Source organism: Aquarana catesbeiana, linkage group LG03 (genome assembly GCF_042186555.1).
Source record: "Aquarana catesbeiana isolate 2022-GZ linkage group LG03, ASM4218655v1, whole genome shotgun sequence".
In the NCBI taxonomy this organism is placed as follows: domain Eukaryota; kingdom Metazoa; phylum Chordata; class Amphibia; order Anura; family Ranidae; genus Aquarana; species Aquarana catesbeiana.
In genome coordinates, this window is record NC_133326.1 from 618,749,498 (window position 1) to 618,773,086 (window position 23,589).

The 23,589-nt window shown below is 40.5% G+C and overlaps 1 protein-coding gene across 1 annotated transcript; it reads right to left on the minus strand.

The window, feature by feature from the left end:
* Window positions 1-14,153: 14,153 nt before the first annotated feature.
* NKX6-3 (NK6 homeobox 3) lies at window positions 14,154-20,397 on the minus strand. Its single transcript, XM_073622315.1, has 3 exons — window positions 18,727-20,397; window positions 17,561-17,730; window positions 14,154-16,738 (listed from the first exon to the last, which is right to left on the minus strand). Exons 1-3 carry the CDS (start codon window positions 19,094-19,096, stop codon window positions 16,508-16,510), a joined length of 771 nt encoding a protein of 256 aa, XP_073478416.1. The 5' UTR covers window positions 19,097-20,397; the 3' UTR covers window positions 14,154-16,507.
* Between the last annotated feature and the right edge of the window lie 3,192 nt (window positions 20,398-23,589).

Here is a 23,589-nt window from a genome sequence, read left to right on the forward strand (position 1 = left end):
TTAAGGGCCGTACACACGGGCAGAATATCAGGCGGCATTGGCCGGTTCAATAGAAACTGTCTGACATTCGGCCGTTCGGCTGTGGAAGGGGCATGGCCCAAAAAGGTCTGCTGATCCAATGGCTGAGAGCGCTGACCAGTGTGTTCTGACAGGGGGGTCCCCCTGTCAGAACACAATAGCACAACAGGGGAGATCGCTGTACTAACATCGGATAGTTAGTACAGCGGCTTCTCCTGAGCTGGGTTGAACGTAAAAAAAAAAAAAAAAGATTAGTGTGTATCAGGCTTTAGTCTGAGCCCTGCTTCACAGGAACTGCAAAAAACTGATAGCAAGTTAATTTCAGATAATACATACACTGCATAAAAAATCCATTGAATTATGTATTTGTGATTTCAGAGCTTTGCTAAATAGTGCCTTTTATTTCTCCCTGAAGTTCAGCTTTTAGATTCTATACTATACATCCATTGTATATGCACAAGATAACACGATGGGTTTTCAGACACCGTAATGGAGCGGATTGTCTGGGTTTGTGCCGTAGTGGCCAGCAGTGGGACAAGGATCAGGTGTGGTGACAGCTTTTATAACCGGTGACAGATGGGCTGCTCAGGATGAATGAATGCTTATTAATCTGCTGCTGTCAAAGCCGTTGTTTGCTTCTTTGCTCAAAGCAACGATAAGAAAAACATAAGAACATGTCGTACATATGTCAACACTGGCACTATATGCTTCAAAATCTGAAAAACACAAGCTTTGTGTACTTTATAGACACCTCACAAAACCTCACTGTGAAGTGCTCATCTGTAGTGTTACAGAATAAGAAACTGTAGAACACTGGTAGGCAGCCAAGTGCAATTTGGGGCTCCATTCTACCCCCCCCCCCCCTCTTTTTTACCTCTTAAGATCCCAACATGTCCTTGTTTCTACTTCTTGTATTATTAAAGGAAAAAGGGAAGAGTACCGTCACACCCTTTAAATGATCCTATTATGGACGAAACAGAAAATGTTAGTTGCCTGGCTGCCATACTGATCCTCTTGCGTCAAAACTTTCCATTACTGTTTTACCTATAGTATGTGTATAAGGAATAATAAAAAAAAAGATATAATACTTGTAATAAGCAGTGCCACACAAACAAACATCTCACATAGTATAGAAAATGGATGAGAATTAAATGCTCTTTAGGGTTTAGCAGAGATTTAGCTGTGGATAATTCTTCCTTTGCAGCAAGATGATCATGTTCACCTTTGCCAAAAGTTTGTAAAAGTTAAAGTAGTATTAAAGTGTTACGAAACCCAGTAACCTGCATTCACTATATCTGATCTCCCGCAGTACACAGAACATGGCAATGCAATTATTTTGGTAACTATAAACTGCTAAATACCTTTTCTCATCAGCAGTATATAGCAGACTTGTGACTTCTATCAGTGTCTGATTAAAGCTTGTAGGGGGAGTGTTCATTCTACTCTGACTGTCCTGTGAGACCCCTGTCCCTCTGTCTGGGCAGTGCTGATTGGCCCTGTGCTGATCACATGCACTCTCCCAATAAAAAAAAAAAGACTCTCTAGCAATACACACCAAACTGAGCATGTGCAGAGTACCTCAAGGCTCTGCACTATCAGGAGATGGATTGGGAACAGTAAAAGAAGGGGAAGATCAGAGCAGACAGGATCAAACAGTCTTTTTTACACAGTACAGAGGATGAACCCCTTAGGTTCCACAGTGAGTATAACAAGCATGCTTTACTGCCTATACAGACTGATTTTACTGTTGTGGGTTTAGTAACACTTTGAACCTTCAGGAATCTTTTTAATGTGCCCCAGTAAACTATTTGCTAAAATTCTTACTCCAGCACTTGCAGTTTACAACTTTCAGTGCTGCTGGCTCCTGATCTCTTAGTGCTGCTTCTCTGAACTTCCGGTCTTCACAGTAAAGATTAGTGTTACAGTTAGCATTAGTGTTAAGCCTGCTACACACCGGTTGAATATTGGCCGGTATTGGCTGGTCCAACAGAAACTGGCCAACATTCAGCCCATGTGTATAGGCCCCCCCCCCCCCCCCGTCAAAACACAAGAGCTTAGTGAGAAGATCACTGTACTAACATTGCCAGAAATGACCCCCAGTGATCGCTGCTGGATGTGCATATACAGTACATACCTGTTTTAGGCTTCTTCCACGCAGTCACATGATTGCAAAACTTCAGTCTCTCACATCTCCTGGTGTGGTAGGTGGGAGCGAACTCTCTTCTCCTTCAACATTGACTAGAGCAGTAGAAACCGGTGGGAGACGTCACTTCTCTATTGAAGTCATCTCCATTTTCAGAGGTTTGTGGTAAGTGACTGCATAGAAAGTAATGCTAAAAAGTTTACATTGTGACTTCGTTTTTAAATGTATGCAGGGCCACGGGGGGAAAATGGGAAGGAACATTTAAATGTTAGTTTATTACTCAGCCTTTCGTTCTACTTTAATTTTGCCATCTTATAGCTTATAAGATCAGAGGGATCGTCCATCAATGGTGCAGGGAAGGGGATATCACCGCTCCAGGTAGGTCAGACAAAGATGGAAAACCTCTCCTCCAGTTTAGAAGCCCAGGTGCTGGCAATGCATATAGCAATCAACATCGGAAGAAGTTCTGGACAGCCGCACTCCAAAAAGGTTTTTGCCTTTTATTTAAAAAATATCATCAAAAATACATGCCACCGCAGAGCGGACAAAAGAGCTTACGCGTTTCACACTACAAACAGTGCTTAATCATAGCTCATCAATGGTGCACTCTGGAGAAAAAAAATATTTTTGAACTACATCCTGCATTGGTCCACCAAGGCCCATAGGCCCATTTCTGTTTATATTCTCTGTTACCCCTTTGTAGTACATGTAAACCACAGGTTGCACATCACCCTGAATATAAGAACAAAACACCTCTTCATTGTCTCTGTACTGAGGGTCCAGAATAAAAGGAAGGGGGTGTATCTGTACTCCAGGAACAGCAGCACTTATTAAAATCTGCTGACTTATAAGGGATTAAGTCCAAAGAGGTGTATTTCACCCTGTGAACTTCCATCTTTCTTTAAACTATTTTTTTTACACCCAGCACTAGGTTGCTTGCAGCTGCTCTGCTTGCCCCTCTTCTCTTGCCCAATCATGAAAGCTTTTTATTGTGTGAAGCCATTCACAAAATACAACATATACTGTGAATGGACAGCAGAGGGGAGGGATGGGTAAAGCAGCTGCTGTGTAGCAGAGTGTATCTCTCCTGTCAGAGCATCGGGAGTACAACTGTATTCCTCCCGGTGCTCAGTAAAAATTTAAAAGTTCTATATTGCTCACACAAATAATGTGCCTGATATGAAGTATCTACTAACTGTCACTCTATTGAGAATTTAGAAAAAGTTTTGGCTTTAGATAGACCTCATGGGCTTATTCACACATTGGTACATCGCAGTAATGTGTGTTACAATGCATGCATTAGCGCATTATGCAGTAGCGTACCATGCATACGTTTGGGCCTTGTAGTGCCATTCATTTTAAATGGCACCCCAATGCACATCAACAATGTACCCCGTGGTGTGCTGCAAGAAATGCAGCATGACCCAAATTTTAGTGAGTTTTTAGTAGATTCATTCCACATTCTTTATAGACAAACCGCTTACATGAAAACTCCGCTTTCAACCAAAATGTATACACAGCATCCTATATAATTGCTTTACAGTTTTGTAGATAACTGTTATTACCATTACCTTTTAATTTAAATTTGCAACTGCTATAGTTTTGCCAAATTGCCAAATATTAGAATGTCACTTCATTGCAATTTGGTGAACTGAGGACATTCTGTTCTTGTACAGAACCGCACGGCTAATGCAGTGTGCCTCGATGCATTCAAATAAATGGATGATGATCACAGAACGCAAACTAATGCCGCGTACACACGATCGGAATTTCCAACAACAAATGTTCGATGGGAGCTTGTTGTCAGAAATTACGACTGTATGTAGGCTTCATCGGACATTTTCTATCCATCGGAAATTTCCGACACACAAAATTTGAGATCTGGATCTCAAATTTTCCGACGACAAAATTCGTTGTCGGAAATTCCGATCGTGTGTACACAATTCCGATGCACAAAATTCCACGCATGCTCAGAATCAAGCAGAAGAGCCGCACTGGCTATTGAACTTCATTCTTCTCAGCTCGTCGTATGTGTTGTACGTCACCGCGTTCTTGACGTTCGGAATTTCCGACAAGATTTGTGTGACCGTGTGTATGCAAGACAAGTTTGAGCCAACATCCGTCAGAAAAAAAACATAGATTTAGTTGTCAGAATGTCCGATCGTGTGTACGCGGCATTACAGTGGAACATTCACAGAACGTACATAGAGGTAGGAACGACTGTAACAAAAAGGGTAGAGAACTGCAAGAGAAGAACAGGGGTTGGGTTTATGGAGGAAATTGAGCAATCAGAATAGTTGTATTCTTAATCGGTACACCTGAACTCTAGTGAGGGATCGACAATCTGTATATAAAATGGTAACACTCGCTAGGAGAAAAGTCTAAATCTTACTGGGAAAAGTGTGCCTACTCATGGAATGAGAGGAAATACCATAGACCTGACAAAAAATCATTATAATATTGACGTCCAATTCAGTGTACAGAGTTTAGCGGTCTAGATAATGTAAGATGTGTACTTATCTGCTGGTCCTGCGACCATGGCCATGGGGGTGACGTCAGCTCCGATGTCAGAACTATACAGGCAGTGTCGGGCAGGTCAGTCCCCTTTTACTATGCCTTTTTGGATTTGCACTGGCAATATTTTTCTGTCATCAGCACACTCTGTCTACATGATGCTTCCTTGCCAATATGGCAGCAGGCAGTGCTTCAGGTTAAAATATGTCACCAGCACATGACTGCAATGCATAATCTTGTCATTCTCAGCTGCTTGGTGGCCTAGAGCCATAGGTGTGCGCAAGAGGTGTGCCAAGTGTGCCTGGGCACACCCCAATCCTGGGGTTGGCAACCGTTCAATCGCAATCTCCCCAGTGATTGTGGGCAGGTGACAGGTAAACTGCAATCCTTCCTTGCTGACCCCCAGAACCTGGACAGGAGGAGCGGTAGGGGTGGAATTTAGTGGAACCGATCTGTATTTTCCTCCTGCAGCAGCTGAAAGTAGGCTTCTCCTCCACTCCTTCTACCCGACATTCAGCTGCCACAGGAGGAAAATACAGGGGATCGGTAAAAATATACCCCACCCCTCCTGTCCCTTCTGCTGCCTGGGTCCCCCTGTGAGCTCCCTTGTGCCCCCCCCATTGTTTCAGGATCGAAAGCTGGGAAGAGGCTGGTAAATATGTCACATGCATGTGTGTTGGAGCTTTGAGGTGCACACCTTAATGCAATAGGCTGCGCACACCTATGCCTGGAGCCACAACATCTACTGGAACTCTGCACAGACCCAAGAAGAGAGAGGGAGACCAGTGAAATATTTGCTTCACCTTCAAATTTTTACTCATACTACAACAGGTCAACCGTGTGCTCTCTTGCCTGTGTGTAACTACAGGTCCCAGCATGCCCAGATAGTATGACCAAGGTATGTTTGGCCTTGCAGATCCTAGGAAGCTGGAATCCTTACTACAATATTACTCCTCTTAGATTACTTGTACAACATGTAACATAAATGTAAATTAGATCCTTTTACTGCCAGGTGTTCACACCCTCTATTAAATACAACGTGTTTCTTCTCTTATTACATATATTATTGTGTGAGCATTGCACAGTCAGCACCCCTTTAAATATGGCAAATGAGGGATAGGTTGGCTGTTTTTGGGGTAAAAATTAGGAGAAAAATGCATGAGAAATGTATCCCTTTAAATCCTATGGAACCAGCCAGTGTGCTGCAGGTGCAGTGTGTTTTCAAAAGTCTTGCATCTTTGTTGTACTTTTTAAAAGCGCACCAAAAAATGCCTCTCCCATTGATTGCTAAAAAGAAAACGCACCAAAAAAATGCCCCCGAAGTGTGTTTTTGATGCGTTTTGTTTGTCAAAATTTCACAGGTGCAAAATTGAAGTCAGGAGTCCAGAAAATGCGGCCAAAACACATATGCGTTTTAAATCATTTCTTTCAATGGAACAGTGCGAAAGGGCTCTTAAGGGCAGATAATAACAGCTGCTGTCATTCCTGATGAGGAAGTACAGAAGATTATTTGACGTATTTATTTCAGCATATGTGTAAACCTTTCATTACTAGCTTCTAATTGCAGTTTAGGATATATGAACTAAGCCTGCAGTTTGTCAGTTGGTTGTTTCTCTTTTGTAAACCTGCTACTTAAATCTTTATTTTTAAGGGGATGTTTGCACAAGGACTTCATAAATATTAGAGCTTGCCAATCATCAAGAAAATCCATATTATCAAATTGTAAAAACACCCAACTGGTTTTACGGGTGAATGGGATGGAATAAATTAGCCAAACTTAAAGAGGAACTGTAGTCTGCTCATTTAATTTGTAATAAAAACATATTTGCCATTCTGAAGCTTCCCTCCAACCACTTTGCATATTATTTTATATATACTGTGATTCTGTACTCGCCAAATATGCTGCAGAAATCTCCCTCCACTGAGTCTGGCTGCAGCCATTTTAACTGTGGGCAACTGACGCTGCTGCCTGTTCACTTCCTGGATTTACACAGACACACAGAGACACACCTCCAGCTCTGCAGCCCTGCAGCTTTCATTGGCCCTCTTATTACTCACCCCCCCTCCCTTCCTGGCAAACTCTCTCTCTCTCTCTCTCTCTCTCTCTCGAGAGAGAGAGAGAGAGAGAGAGAGAGAGAGAGAGAGAGAGAGAGAGAGAGAGAGAGAGAGAGACGTGTGGAGAGAGAGAGAGAGAGAGAGAGAGAGAGAGCTGTGCATGATATCATAAGCCTAGGTTAATGACCAGACAAGAAACAGGAAGTGGGCTGTATAAGGTATTTACTGGCAGAAAAAAAAACGTTTTACTATCCAAAGTTAAAACAACAAGGGCAGAGGATTTAATAGATGGAAAGTTAAAAAAAATAACTGAAGGTCCGCTTTAACAAATTACTATAAATAATATATAAATAAAAACACAGACATCAATACACATTTAATGGTTTAACCCCATATGCCTCATGTACACTGGCTGCTCCTAAATGTGAGTTTAGGAGCTTTTGGTGTTTTTTTGCCAAAGCCCCTAAACTCAAATCAATAAAAGTATATGAGTTTTAGTTCCCTGCAAAGCAAAAGCATATTGTGCCACTTACCTACAAGTGAAGCCCGCGATGTCCCCGCTGGAGGCCGCATCCATCTTCGCCCCTCTTCCTTCCGGGGCCGCCACGGCACTCGCTAGTGAAGAAACAGCACGGAGGGCCATTTCTTCACAGCACATGACATCATCGGCGTACTACAAGGTACAAGAATTTTTTAAATAGACCAATATTTGTCAGTCTTATTGCACTGGAATTAGAATCTGGCTGACTGTTCCTATCGTTCTTAACTTTATTCTCCATATGCAGAGGATTTAAGTTATCTAAAGCTTCCTTAGTGCCTGAGCCAGCCTGACACTCTTGTGGTCACGTTGTCATTTCAATTTGTACTCTTTTAATCTTTGGAGTAAATCGCCAGCAACTTTTTTATACATGTGTTTCATTGCAGGCATTACCCATCGATTTCAGCTTAGTTTTAGTTTTCAGCCTGAGTGCTGTCATCCCTTTTTGTCTTCATCATTGCAGCATCTGATCCTTTGCCTTTAGACAGCAGCACGGTTCAGCTGAACATATATTGCATTATGTGTTTTTTCCTGTGATTAGGGGCTGGGACTCAACCCTTCTAAGCCTTATTATAGGCTTACCTATAGGTACAACTTCCGCATTGGGGGTTTACAACCACTTTAATATTATTTGTGGCTACTAAAATATATTTGAATGAAAGATTTTGCCCAGATTTCAACTTTAAAGAGCAAAAGACAAAGTAACTTGGAGTATCTTATGCCCCGTACACACGATCGGAAATTCCGCCAGCAAAAGTCCGATGTGAGCTTTTGGTGGGAAATTCCGATGTGTATGCTCCCTTGGACTTTTGCTGGCGGAATTTCCGCCAGCAAAAGATTAAAAGCAGGTTCTCTATTTTTCCATCAGAAAATATCGGATGCTCAGAATCAAGTATGAGACGGAAGCGCTCGGTCTGGATTAGCAGAAGGAGCCCAAAGGGTGGCGTGCTTCGTATGGAACTTCCCTTTTCTAGTGCCGTTGTACGTGTTGTACATCACTGCATTCTTGGCGGTCGAAAGTTCAGAGAACTTTTGTGTGACCGTGTGTATGCAAGCCAAGCTTGAGCGGAATTTCGTCGGAAAAACCATCCAAGGTTTTTCCGATGAAAATTCCGATCATGTGTACGGGGCATTAGATTCATCTAAACCAGTGATTCTCAAAGTGTATGCCGTGTGAGATTTGCAGGTGTGCCGTGGGAGTTTTGAAAAATATTTAAAATTGCTAGCGTTTTGAAACCTTGAACATATTGAAAAATTAAATGGTAAATCAATGTTGCAAAAGTTAAAAAAGTAACATATATAAAAACGCAATCTCTGTCAGTCTGTCAATTATTGGTTCCTTTCGTAACGCGAGACTTGTACAACTTGTACGAGATCTCGGGAGAACTCGATCGCTCTAATTATATTATAATAATAGTTCCATTTGTTCCGTTTGTCGACTTTGGAGCCTCGCTGCAATCTGATTTGCTCTCGAAAGCAGGCACATCCTGCACATTAAATTTAAAATAAAATATATATGTAAAAATAAATAAGTTCTTCACCACAAAAATTGTTAAATCTTTTTAGGTGTGCCGTGAAAATTCTAGATCTTTTTGGTGCGCCGCAAGAGAAAAAAAGTTTGAGAAACACTGATCTAACCGATGAAAAGTAATTTGTTACTTTTGGGTTACTCATCATGACACCTCTATCCCTACATTTATATAATATATGGAATATGTATTTGTGTGAGTATGTATGTGTGCATCTGTGTGTACATTCAGTTTTTAGTTAGACGCAGAAGTTAGGCAAAATAATCTTCGCTGCTGTCCCTTCAATGAATGGAAGATGAAGGAAGAAAGAATGCTTTTCTATGTTGTTTTCCTAGGACCATATTGGTATTCCCACACATTGAGTAAAAGTATACAGTTCAGTTGTGAATGTAGGGGATCCAGAGTATTTTTTAACTCACCTTAATTGGCCAGAAATATTATCTGGAATTTTCTCCACCTTCCTCTGGATCCAAAGAGCAGTAATTCCTAAAGAAGTTTTTGAGGGAGTCTTACATATTGGGGACCTAGTCTACATGGCTGCACATTATTTGGGACTTCCCAAGGGCTAAATTAGGAGTCATCATTATTTATTAAAGATATTTTATATCATTTTTTTTAACTGCAGTTCTGCAAAATAAAGATATTCAATTTTAAAATAATATTTTAAAATTCTGTTTGTCAATACATTGTATATTAAATGTACAATAAAAGGCTTCTAAAGTAGTACATGTCCATCACAGCTGCTTTGGGTCCAGATGAGAGAGGGTGAGTCTGTATTCTATCTTACACTTCTAAAATGTGAAGTCTGGTCTCAGAACAGATGCCCCATGATGTTATTATTGCCTCTGTTGGCCATAAATATCTTATTTGCACCCCTCTCTGTATTAAGCCGGCCATAGACGGATTCAAATTCACATTTACTTTATTACTGGAGCCTGACTTTCTCGGACAAGCCCTCCTGTGATTCAGGCTGCCTAGGCTTTAGAGTCACATGCCATAGGTTGGACTTCATGGACTTGTGTCTTTTTTAGACTTCACCTACTATGTAACTATGTAACATGCAGGAGCTATAAAGCACACTTTTTTTATTGAAGAGAAATTTAAAATTTTAAAACAGACAGTAATGTTGATGGGTACCCTACTGATTCATGTGGAGGTCTAATTCAGCCTGAACCTTTGTGCTGTGTCAATCTATGTTTGTAGTACCACAATCATTAGCTGCCCGATAACCTCTAGGCTATATAGATATGCTTTATTGTGTTAGCAGATTATGGCAGTGCTTGGCCAAGTGAAGGGCCATGACGGTCAGAGCAAATGGAAGGTGGAAAATATTAAACAGCCACTCCTCTGACATTTTATAGTAGTTTCTGTACATAATACATTCGTCAGTACTCCATAGTTCAAGCCAAGGGCCAGGGACCAAGGATAACTAGGATATCCATACCATTATTTACATAGTTATTTCTACTGTAAGTCTACGAGTTTTATTTTACTTGTTTTGCTTGGAGTTTTTTTTTTTTTTAATCTTACAATTTTCTTCTCAACTTTTAAAAGTCAGATTGCCACCCATCCAGAAGATCATTGCTTGGAAAAACAATAATTTATGTTGCAAAGTTGGCGAAGAAAGAAAGAAAAAAACCCCTACTATATTTACACCTTCTACTGCTTTATATCTGAATTTTTCAGATTTTTGCTTATTTGTTGCTATATATGTTGCTTTATTTAGTCCTATCCCCAATAAGGGTGAAAGGAAACCTGCTATGAGAAAACATGAAGGTTGCCATTGATGAGCACTCCTTCCAAACACATGCCATGCTTCAGTACTTTGAGTCAAGGCCTAGAACAGATGAGGACTTTTTCTTACTCGCAGACAGAAAACGAGCATTTTCAGAAGGTAATTATCTATAGATTACCCCATATAAAGACAATAATTTAGAGACCAAATCCAGTTGAAACTTTTTTTAGTTTTGCAAGTGGACAACAGTTAGAATTTCATTCAGGCTTTTATTGCTGCCTGTGATTCCATTGGGGAGATGTCCCCTTACTTCCTGTCCTAAGACAGGAAGGTAAATAATGAAAACCTAACTCTTTACTACTTTTTGAAAAAATGCTGCTGTTTGTGAATGAATAGAGTCAGTTATCTGTCCCATGTACTGTGTTTACTATGCTTTCGTTTGTGAATGAACGGGATGCTCTGTACAGAGCTATTCCTGTTCATTCATTCTGTGAAGCGGAGGCTGCAGAGAACAGGATTGTTGAATCTGTCCTCAGTCTCTTTCTCTCAAAAGTGAGACATCAGGGGTCTGTATAGACCCCTGATATTTCACCAAAGCCCCTCAACGGGGTCCTGAAAAATATGTAAAAAAATAAAATTGTAAAAAAAAAAAAAATACAATAAAATAAAATGGTAAAAAAATAAGAAAAAAATAAAACAACAAAAATAAAAAAACTATTGACAAAAGTGACGGAACTACGAGGGTCGCAAAGGTTGCACTTGCAACTGGTCTCTGGCATTCTGACACCGTGGTGGAACCCCGAGATGGCAGGATGATGGCCCGCTGTGGGACCATAATAAAGGGTCCCACAGTGGGAGTAAAGGGCCCTGGAATCAGCAGGAAGGGCCCCAGTCGGGGGTCAGGTGGGTCCTTTATGGTTTCTTGCACCAGGGCCCTGAAGGTTGTAGTTTCGCCTCTCAGTTACTCTCACACTTACCTTCCTTCAGAACATCATGTCCTTCCCCATTAACTTTTAAATCAAATGTCATGGCAAGAACCATTACACTAAATTACATGTGTTCATAAAGAATCATTCAATAGTCTATTGTGCATGCTGGGTAATTTTTGCTCCATCAAGGTCCTAAGAAGCACAATGAGTAAATATTTTAAAATAGGAAAACTCTATACACAAAACTATTGCTGGCTACCAGAATTATACAGCTTGTATCACACAAACCATATAAAATATAACTAGTTCTATAGTGTATGTATCGTATTTATCTTTTCTTACTTTGATTCTTCAGCTTTATATTCAGGGTGAATGGTTACCTGAATTCTGTCAACTAACCTCACATACAGGGGTTTACTAAAGACAAAGGGGCTGTTCACTTTCCTAGAGAAGCTTCATGAATGTGGTGAAGTTTCACTTTGCAAAAACTAACCAATAGTGCAAGGGAAAAAAACCAAAAACAATATCTTCTCTTACACGTGTTTGGATAATGGAAGTCAGCAGAGCTTCACCTCATTCACTAAACTCTGGGGGAAATTCCCTTGCAAAGTGAACACTCTATTTGCCTTTAGTAAATAAACCCTGCTGCCTATTAGCTCCTAAGTGTGTATAATTGTATCATATATGTTGTTATTGTTGTTACATATCTCTTTCATTGTTAGGGCTCATGCACACTGCAGCTCAAAGAAGCTCAACGAAGTGGCTCCTACAGGCTTTTGAGCTTTTTGAGCTCTCATTTTTTTCTGCCTGTTAACTCTCCCCATGTTAGCCAATGTGTCCATGCACACTATGGCTTTTTCAGGAGTTTACAGCCATATGCTCTTATAGGGCTCATGCACACTGCAGCTCAAAAAAAGCTGCTTTTACAGGCATTTCAGCTTTTATTTCTCAAGCTTGAAGGAGCTTGTGCTTTTTTGTGCTCTTTTGCGCATTTTTATTGAGCTTCTTCGAGCTTTTTTGAGCATAAGCATTGTTTTTCACAAGCCCTCCCCTCAGCTAGTTTTATCCTTATTTTGAGTGCATTTTAGAGCTTCTTTGAGCTTTTTGTGGGCACATAGGTGTCCGTTTTGCTCAAAAGCTCCTCTCAAGGACGCAAATTTGGTGGGTTGTTTTTCTGCCTGTAAGAGCATATGCCTGGTAACTCCTGAAAAAGCCATAGTGTGCATGGACACATTGGCTAACATGGAGGAGAGTTTCCAGGCAGAAAAAAAATGAGAGCTCAAAAAGCTCAAAAGCCTGTAGGAGAAGTTTCTTTGAGCTTCTTTGAGATGCAGTGTGCATGAGCCCATAAAGTAAATGTAAAGTCTCGTTTTTGTTTTCTATAAAAGTAAACATGTAATACTGCCCCGTGCAATGGTTTTGCACAGAGCAGCCCCAATCCTCCTCTTCTTGGGTTCCTCTTCTGTGCTCCTGGCCCCTCCCTCCTGTTGAGTGCCCCCAGAGCAAGCAGCTTTCTATGGGGGCACCCGAGTCGAGCTGCAGCTCCCTGTGTCCATTCAGACACGGAGCTGCGCTTCGGCCCAGCCCCTATATCTCCTGATTGGCTAACTGACTTTGACAGCAGCGGGAGGCAGTGGTGCCGCTGCTGTGTCTTAGCCAATCAGGAGGGAGAGTCCTGGATGGCCAAGATATACGTGGACATCGCTGGACAGACATGGGACTCCGGTAAGTATTGGGGGGCCAAGGGGGTCTGCTGCACACAGAAGACTTTTTATCTTAATGCATAGAATGCATTAAGATAAAAAACCTTCTGAGTTTACAACCACTTTAATGCAAAGCGATATGTAACAACAACAACATATTTGATACAATTATACACACTTGAGATGCAATGTGCATGAGCCCATAGATAGTAAAAACCCAGCACCAAACTTGCGTTTTTGAGAGGAGCTTTCGAGTAGAAAAGACACCTAAGTGCTCAAAAATGCACGAAAAAGCACAAAAAGCTCAAAAAAGCTTGAAAACACAAAAAAAAGGGTTGTGAAAAAATATGCTTATGCTCAAAGAAGCTCAATAAAAATGCTCAAAAGAGCACAAAAAAGTGCACGCTTCTTCAGGCTTTTAGGCAATGAAATAAAAGCTCAAGTGCCTGTAAAAGCTGCAGTGTGCATGAGCCCTTACTGTTCAGTTATGCATACTCAGAACTTGGGAAACAGGGTTTGAGATTAGGTAAATAACCAGGAGGCAATGTTTCATCTGCAGGGGAACTCTCACCCTACTGTACTAAAAAGCTGAAAAGTCTGACTTAGATAAGCAAGTAAAGCTAAAAAAAGACCAAATGTAAATCTTTTATAAGGAAGTATACACAACTATTACACAATACACAATATTTTTGACTGAATGTTGTATTTATGAATGCCTAGCGTGGCTGCTTTTCTTTCTTTTTTTTTTTTTATACTGCTATTTGCATAGATGACAGGTTCTCTTGGAGTAATTGCACAAGCTTGTAAACCTCTGACGATAATGTTACTCATTATCTGTAATTGGAGAAAATGACAAATACTTTACACCTTCGCTTATCAAACCTCATTAAGATAAATGACCTGACCCTCTTATTCCATGTCCTGGCACGCCCTAATGAGGAGTGCCATACCCCATCATTTAACTCCTTCTGTCTACAAATACTTCAAAATTGGATCTGGTTTAGTTTTAATGCATTTGTTAAATACACATTTTGCTGTAACATATACTTCACGGGAAAACCTCTTATACGTACATTATTAATAACTGAGAGCAGTTTCTTTTTAGGTTGCCAATAAGAATATAGTATTTGAAGTCCATTATTAGAGGCTTCATAGATATGGGGTGCAGAGTTTGTACATTTGTAGCATGAGATCTTTGGAACAATGACAGCAGAGACAATGTGGATGCTTATTTCATTGGCGGTCACTGTCTTTTATTTGTGTCGGTTTAGGTTCAAGTGCAGCAACTGAGAATTCCATTGTACACAATGTTCAGATCAAGTAGTCTCCCATCAAAGTGTAGAGTATAAAGGGTATGTATTCCTCTTAGCTGGATTATATGTTAAATATAGAATTTGTTTTTGATTGAACGCATTAGCTGCAATGCAGTAAAACTGAGTTATGCAGATTCTGGAACTCTGCGGTGAAAATTCGGCTGCTGAATCTTGCGGTGCTGCTTCCATCAATAATTAATGCTGATTTTTAATGGATTGTCAGTCATAGCTCTTAGCTGAATTTCTTTTCCAGGGACATCCCCAGGTTATTAAGACTTGTCACAGGAAATGTTCCAGATGTTTAAGTTCGGTTTGAGTCACCTTTAAAGCACCATGTGCATTTTTTAAGCTTTGAATTTATTAGAAAACCACATGTATGTGACAGCTCTTTCTATTCGTATTTAGCAAACCTTCCTGATCAAATACATAGTACCTTTCTAAACAGTTTATATTGTATATATCTATGTGATGATGAAGGTACCCAGAGACATAAGACAAAGATCTTTTGTGTACTGGTGATCCATTCTAGACAATATTTGGTGCAGCTGATTCCTCCATAAACATACCAGAAAATATATGCCATTTATGCTAGCCTATAAATCTTTACTGTAAGGCCTTATAAAATATATATATCTCTCCTCACCGGCCTACCCTTACGCAGGCTATCCCCCCTTCAGTCTATTATGAATGCTGCTGCTAGACAAATACACCTTACTAACCTATCCATGACTGCTGCTCCTCTCTGCCAATCCCTTCACTGACTTCCCCTACCCCACCACTTCAAATTCTAAATACTAACCACAACATGCAAGGCCATCCACAACATAGCCCCCAGCTACATCACCAACTTAATCTGCAGATATCGCCCAAATCGTCCTCTCCGTGCCTCCCAAGACCTCCTGCTCTCTAGCTCCCTTGTTACCTCCTCCCATGCTCACCTCCTGGACTCCTCCAGAGCCTCTCCTATCTTCTGGAACTCCCTGCCCCAGTATGTCCGGTCAGCCCTTACCCTGTCCACTTTTAGGCGATCGCTGATAACTCATTTATTCAGGGAAGCCTACCCCACCTCCACCTAACATCTGTACTCGAGCCACCTCCATTAGATCATCCCCCGCAGCTATTACCCCTCCCTTTAGATTGTAAGCTCTACGAGCAAGGCCCTTCTGTCCCTTCTGTATTATAATTGTACTGTCCCCCCTCTACATTTTAAAGTGCTGCGCTAACTGTTGGCGCTATATAAATCCTGTATAATAATAAAATAATCTTGTGCTGTTTCAATTTTTAAGACCTTTTTGAAAAGTTAGTGGTCATGCAGTTGCCAAAAAAGATCATTTGTCATTGGGTGACCTCCCCACGGAATACTGCTAGATGATGTCTCAAATAATCCAACCCTGCTTTCAACATTTGGGCAGATATGTCAAGTTTTGGCATTTGAGTTGGTTATTTGTGTCCCACAAATTTGCAGATAATTAAATGAAAGTGCCAGAATCATTTGTTTACATCAGCTTTTATCCAATGTCTTTCTAAGGGGCATCTTTAGATATACAGTTGGTCGCCAATTGTCTCTGCGCTGCAAACTTTTAAAAATTTCAATAAAACGTATTACATTAATGTCCCTTCGTTTTTGATGACTCATCAAGTATAACCCTTGTTTCTTTAACTGTTGTAAAACTCAATAGACATCTCAAAATATTGGCAGCAGTATTACTTCACTTATCTAACTTCAGTTTCACTTGGCCTAGTTTCAAAGAGACAGGATTGCGGTGCCCTGCTTAGATGAATTCATAACAGAATAAATGAGACTATAAGACTGACACATACAGGGGGGAAAGGTATTTCGAGGTTGTAGTTATTGTCACATTGTATTTTCTCCTCTGGACCTTTCCATTCCAGTCACATGATGCCCATCACAGATGATGTAGTCTTTGATTGTGTCTAGTAATGGTGGGATCTCCTTATCAGTAATAATTGGTCATGATATTTCTGAGGTTTCCCTCTGATGACATATGATTCTGCATGGTTAGTCTTTATTACAAGTTGTGAGGGGTCAAGCTAAGCACAGAGAAGGCTGCTCGATGTTTCCTCAGTAACAAGCGGATTTTCTCATCATCTGAATCAGGATCTAATGGTTTGCTGTATTCATCATCTTCATTCTCTGAAGGTGTCAGTTCTCCAGGAGCTCGGGAGCCAAGGCATGGTTGGCTAGTGGGGTCTATGCTAGTCTTCTTACGCCACTTAGTGCGCCGATTCTGGAACCAGACCTGATCAGACAACAATAAACACCACAAGATCTGTTTATCCATCTGCCTCTATATCTAAAGAATATATTTCCAACAATGTATTAATAATTAGAATTTATTCTCTTTTGAAAATAAGAGGGAAATCATCAACTTGTATATAACTTTATATCATCAACTTTAAATATAAAGGGTCCATATAGTAAACTTGAAGCAAAGTTTTTTAACAATAGGGGCACTCTTTGCATCTGGAGGGAGAGGTTTAACCTCTGCAAGTGTTCTTTAAGGTAAGAGATGTTAAAAATGTGGAGTCCTCCACAGCAGCTTGTTCTAGCCAGCTCTGTAGACTGCTAGATGGGTTTCAAAATGCACAAAATACGAATGACTTATAATATTAATAATAAAATAACTCTATAGAATGCTTCCGGGAGTATCCTACTGCCTTAAGAAATCTGCAAGGATTATTTTTCTCTGTTTGAGTTTTTAGCCTTCTTCTGCATCAGCTGCAAAGTTTGTATTTCTGATAGTATGATATTTCTGCAAGTTGTTATTTATTTTTGGTTAAATTAGATGGATTTTCTTTTTTTCATCTATCTATCTATCTATCTATCTATCTATCTATCTATCTATCTATCTATCTATCTATCTATCTATCTATCTATCTATCTATCTATCTATCTATCTATCTATCTATCTATCTATCTATCTATCTATCTATCTTTCTTCAGTTTGTCTGATCTCTCACTTTACAATATGACAAAAGTGAGACTTGCATGTCTGCTATATCTCTCATACTCCGTATAATATTGCACTAGCAACATTGTGTATAAGCACAGATATACCCACCTTGACTTGAGATTCGCTCATGCCCAGGCTGAAGGCCAGTCGTGCTCTTTCTGGGCCTGCAAGATACTTTGTCTGTTCAAAGGTTTTCTCTAGGGCAAAGATTTGATGACCCGTGAAAGTGGGGCGAGTGTGTTTCTTCCTTGAGGACATATCAGTATTTCCTGTTGGGGCTGACAAAACCCAAAAAAACAAAATTAAATTATGTGGCTATACTTTTAGCAAGATCACTAAAATTGGATTGGCATCTGTAGTGTTTAGGCACCTTAAAGATAACTCAACTCTAGAGTATTACATTTTTTTTTTTTTTATTAGAAAGCATATTAACCAATGTATTTTTAATTTAAGACATTTTAGAAAATAATTTTTGAATATTTATAATGTTTATGTTGTATTAACTTTTGCACAGTGAATGTTTTTACATGCCACTGTAACATAGTATGCCAGTAGGTGTACCTCAATAGGCTTTGAAACTCTCACAATTTGTTTAGACAATAATTGTTTTCTTGCATGCAAAAATGATATTTATGCTATTTAAAACATGTTTTTATTTGAGAAAGTGGTTATGTTTTATCATTAATACAGCTAGTCTTTACTCGTTCAATGCTTTTCATGAATGACATATTATATACCGTATATATGACCATTTACATTTGGTTGAAATCTGCAGCATTCTTTTGTTGAAACTGTTACAACATCACTTGTCCACTGTTAATTATATTTATTAAAAAACAGAACGCATATGTTTTCCTATATGTCACTCAACCATGTTATGTTCCCTGCCTTTTATAAAAGGAAATGTTACTAAAAGTCCCTCCAGAATATATGTAGGTGTAGAGCAATGCCTCCTACATGTGCAGCCACAATCTTCTATAGGAGGTGAACCACCTTTACAAGTCATAAATATTTCAGGGTACAAGTTCTATAGGCTACGTCTTCTAATCATTTCTGTTTCTATTAGTAAGAATAGTTTGTCTTATAACACTCCAATATATAAGTATTTCTTCCCTCCTGCTTTTTCCCCTTTGTATTACAGACATTTTCATTAGATTGTTAGCTTTTACAGGAAGTGTCCTTTATATTTTTATCTCTTTTAACTGTCATTTTGTACAGCACAGCAAAAGCATTTGAAATATATAAATCAATAACAATATCAGCATATTACTCACCATTACTGAGTGTCCTGTTTCCTGCTCTCCAATCCTGACCGATATCTGTCCAACCGGTCTGGCCTTGTGTGCTGTATGGGTTTCCGCCTTTAGCTATGATACTCGCTTGCTCCCCAAAACAGCTCCCTGTAGTTGAAGCTCGTCCATAAGCTGGGACAGCCTGGTACGCTGGAAGAACCCCACCATGTGGACCAGGCAGGGGTCTGCTGAGTATGTCTGAGATGCCATGCGGTGTACCTGAAGGGAAATGGCACCCCAGTACAGAACTGCTGAACTTGTGGAAGGTGGTGTGGGCAGGGAACTGGCAGCCGGGGGTTTTAATGTCAGTGTAGGCAGGCAGCATAAAGGTTCCAGGATGGTGTGTCTCCATAGTTGCAGAATTTTAGATTACCTGTTCTTGTGAGATTGTACCAGCAGTAAAGCTGGGAAACTCTTCAGGTTGGGTAAAACCCATGAAAAGGCTCTGAAACCTATATTTAGTCTGTGACTCTCTCCCAGGTTCTGGTCGAGGCTAGTAAAGTAGGTTTAATAGAATTCCAGAGAGACTGATGGGACTTTCAGGAAATAAGTACTAGTTTCCAGGCTTGCCTATCAACCTGTTCTCTCTTGTATGTCCTTAGCTCTCTTTGTCTGCCTTCTCTGGTCTACCTTTATTACTGCATATCCCCACTTTCCCTGGGTGTTTCTAGCTCTTCTCGCCACCCTCTTCTTCCCTTTATTCTCCTTTGGCTTTCTCTCACCTTGTCTTCTCTCCCTGCCCCACTCTCAATTCCTCACTATCTCTCACTCCGTCACTGTCTCTCTCAAAGTCTAATTTCTCACTTGCCTTGCTCCTTCTGTGTCTCTCTCTCCAGCTCCCTCTTTTTCTACTTCCCTCTGTCTTAGTCTCTCATTCTATTTTCTTTCACTCCATCTCACTTGTTTTGCAATCATCATTTCCTTTGTTCACTTTGCCTTCTTCGATTTCTCTTTCTATATTCCCCTATGCTTTCTCTCCTTCGCCGCCAGCTCTTGGATCTTTCTCTAAAACTTCTCTCTTGGTGTGTTTCGCCTTCTAAGTTCACCTTCCTGTTCTTTTATTCTTGTTGTTCTTCTACCTTTGATCCGGTAGCACTATTAACTGTCCCTTAATGGCTACCTATAGATTATATTCCCCCTCCTCTCCAATCTCAGTAAGTTTTCTTCTTCTTATAGTCCTCCTCATCGAATGCAGGTGAACCTACACTTCACATTGGCTCACCTCCTCCCTCACCCTTGCAGCTTAGTTATTGGCCAAGGTAAGGGGGGGGTGATGGCCAATCATTGGCCGCTCCCCACAGCTTTCGCACCCTGCTGGACGTCCCTAGATAAATGGAACTTTAAGATAGGGAATTAATGAGTTTGATTTTTTTCCACAGAGATGTTTGTCCACAAACTAAAGCTGCCTATCCCCTCTGCTACAGCAGGATTTATGGCAAGCTAACAGATTGCAGTACACAGCCCAAGAACAATACATTTGAAGCCGTTTATTATTTTTACAATTTTCTTTTTTTTGTTTTAACTATCTGATTTATAATTTTATATGTATACCAAGCACCATTTTCACTTCACATTATGTATCTCAACTTTAATCAGAAATTATCTATATGACTAGCTGCCATATCTATGCCAATAAAGATACAACGACTGTTGATAAGATGCTGTAGATTTGTTGAAATAAAAAAAGAAATAGGTGTCACTTGAATGAGGCAGATTTGTTTTAGGGAACCGGTGAGAATTTGGAGCTTTTAATGTCTCCTCTTAATTAATATTGACTTGCTGGCTTATGTTGGGGTTAACAAAACGGCCAAGATTTGGCAGAAAGAAATGCATTGATTTTATTTGTAATAAATGGACAAGAAATAGCGGATTAGTAAACGGAGGTCAGAGATAAAGAAAAGGCCCCTACCATCAACCCCTGCTGACATTCATTCATACTTTGTCCTGCTTGTGTGTTACCTCCAGTCCTCCTAGTTATTCATTTCATTCTCACAATCCTTCAGTAAAATCTGCCTTCCTAGGCTTTTCTGGGCATTTTAAAAAGAAATTCTAGTTTTCTAAAGAATCAAAAGATCAATTTAATATGAATTGTCTTAGCGGTCTATACTATTGTTTCCATGTATAATTTGTAATTATCCACTTGACCTCCGGAAGATTTACTCCCCTTCATGACCAGGCCATTTTTTGCGATACAGCACTGCATTACTTTAACTGACGATTGTGCGGACAAATGTAGCGATGTACATAAATGAAATTTGTCATTTTTCCCCCAAATAGAGCTTTCTTTTGGTGGTATTTGATCACCAATGTTTTTTTTATTTGTTGTGTTATAAACAAAAAAAGACAGAAAATTTTGAAAAAAAACAATATTTTTTACTTTCTGATTTAAAACACATCCAATAAAATGTAAAAAATCTAATTTCAGCATAAATTTAGGCCAATATGTATTCTGATATATATTTTTGGTAAAAAAAATCTCAATACGTGTATATTGATTGGTTTGTGCAAAAGTTATAGTGTCTACAAACTATGGTATATATATATACTGGATTTATTTTTTTTTTTTAAACTAGTAATGGTGACGATCAGCGACTTATAGCAGGACTGCGATATTGCGGAACACAATCTGACACTAACTGACACTTTGTGGGAACCAGTGACACTAATACAGTGATCAGTGCTAAAACTTTGCAATGTCTCTAGGACGATCAAAGGGTTAAATGTGTGCCTAAGCAGTGTTTTGTTTACACTGTGTGCTGCTTTCACTGAGGGATGTGATGGATTTTTTTCCCCTGCTTTGGAGAGAAAGAAAATCCATCACATTACCGCTGTCAGGACGGAGCTCTGCAGTGTTTATATATGCAGAGCTCCATCCAGCCTCTCTCCTCAACGATCCGTGGGTTCCCGCGGACATCCATTGGATGGTGTTCTATCAGATAGCCGCTGCCCATCACAAAGTCGTTACCTGGTCTACTGCGCATGCGTGATGCGTTCCACAGTGTGTTTCACGGCCGCTATGTGTTCCACACATTATGTGTGATGGGTAGCGGCTTTCTGATAGAACATAGTCAGCCAGTTTTGAGCACACTGCACATGCATTGTCGCGGCGGGAGCGATAACGAACACAGTTACAGAACAGCAGATCACAATAAAGAGAGATTATTTAAAGAAAGATAGCATGCACCAGATGGAAATTAAAGAGTTATATGAACAGCAGATGACATATATGAACGATTGCAATAGAGAACATGACAATTAAAGAATCTGATGTTTCCACCCTGCCTGCCTAACGTGTGTCCATGTCCAGGATACATGGCAGGCAGGGCGGTGAGGTTGGCACACAGAACACGTGAGGCAGGGCAGTGAGGTTGGCACACAGGAGACATGACAGGCAGGGCAGTGAGGTTGGCACACAGGACATGGCAGGCAGGGCGGTGAGGTTGGCACACAGGACATGGCAGGCAGGGCGGTGAGGTTGGCACACAGGAGACATGACAGGCAGGGTGGTGAGGTTGGCACACAGGACACCTCAGGCAGGGCGGTGAGGTTGGCACACAGGACACCTCAGGCAGGGCGGTGAGGTTGGCACACAGGAGACATGGACTCACGTCAGGCAGGCAGGGTGGAAACATCATATTCTTTAATTGTCATGTTCTCTACTGCCATCTTCATATATGCCATCTGCTGTTCATATAACTCTTTAATTTCCATCTGGTGCATGCTATCTTTCTTTAAATAATCTCTCTTGTATTGTGATCTGCTGTTCTGTAACTGTATTGGTGCTCGCTCCCACCACAACTGCGCATGCGCAGTGTGCTCAAAATTGGCTGACTATGTTCTATCAGAAAGCCGCTACCCATCACACATAATGTGTGGAACGTATAGCGGCCGCGGAACGCACTGTGGAACGCATCGTGCATGCGCAGTAGGCCGGGTAGTGGCTTCGTGATGGTTAGCGGCTATCTGATAGAACACCGGCACCAGCTGATTGGATTCTGCTGTGACTAATCACAGCAGAAACAGCGTTGCAGTGGTGCGTGCGCACGTCCCCTACCCAGAAGTGCAGAATCACGTATATATACATCATTCTTCACAGAATGGTTGCCATGTAGCAGTAGATCTCCTATGGGGTGGTCGGCAAGTGTTTAAATGTGTACAGTACAAATTTACTCATTATATTTGTATGGTAGTGCTAAATAATCGTTCTGTCCTAATTCCCCTCCTATTTTACAGCAGGGCAGGGGTACCAGACAGGGTCTGTTTGATCAAAAGAAACAGTCTATCTACAGATTTTGTGGAGGTAAAATACCCAATGATCATAGTAGCCAAAGATTGTATGATATTTTCCTGGGCTTTAGGTTAGGACGGTGCTTGGGAGAAGTGAGATAGTGTTTGCTCAAAATGTTAATGTAATATGGTAATTCTGATACATGGCCTTAGGAGCGATGGGAAGACCCACTTTACTTTTGCATATAAGCCAGCTGTACAGCAGATCTCTTTGCATACATGGAAAGTTCTGCTCTGCATCAGTATATAAAAGGATGGGGAAGAGTGAGTACAAATATAGTAATGGCGCAATATTATTCTGTTATGTACACATAGGAAAAACTAACAAATTGTACTATAGAAGGTATGTGATGGCTTATGACAGCATGAAAAAACTTCTGTCAGCCCAAAGCTTGAACCAGACTTCTAGGGAATCAACAGCTGCCTATAGATGCAAATATGCTGGTATGCAGGGCTGCTGATAAGGCAGTACAGCCAGCCCTCCTGTCCTGGGCCTGGGCACCATCAGTTCAAAAAGAGGGCCTGGGCACCTGCTGAGCACCTGTATTGTATTATTGC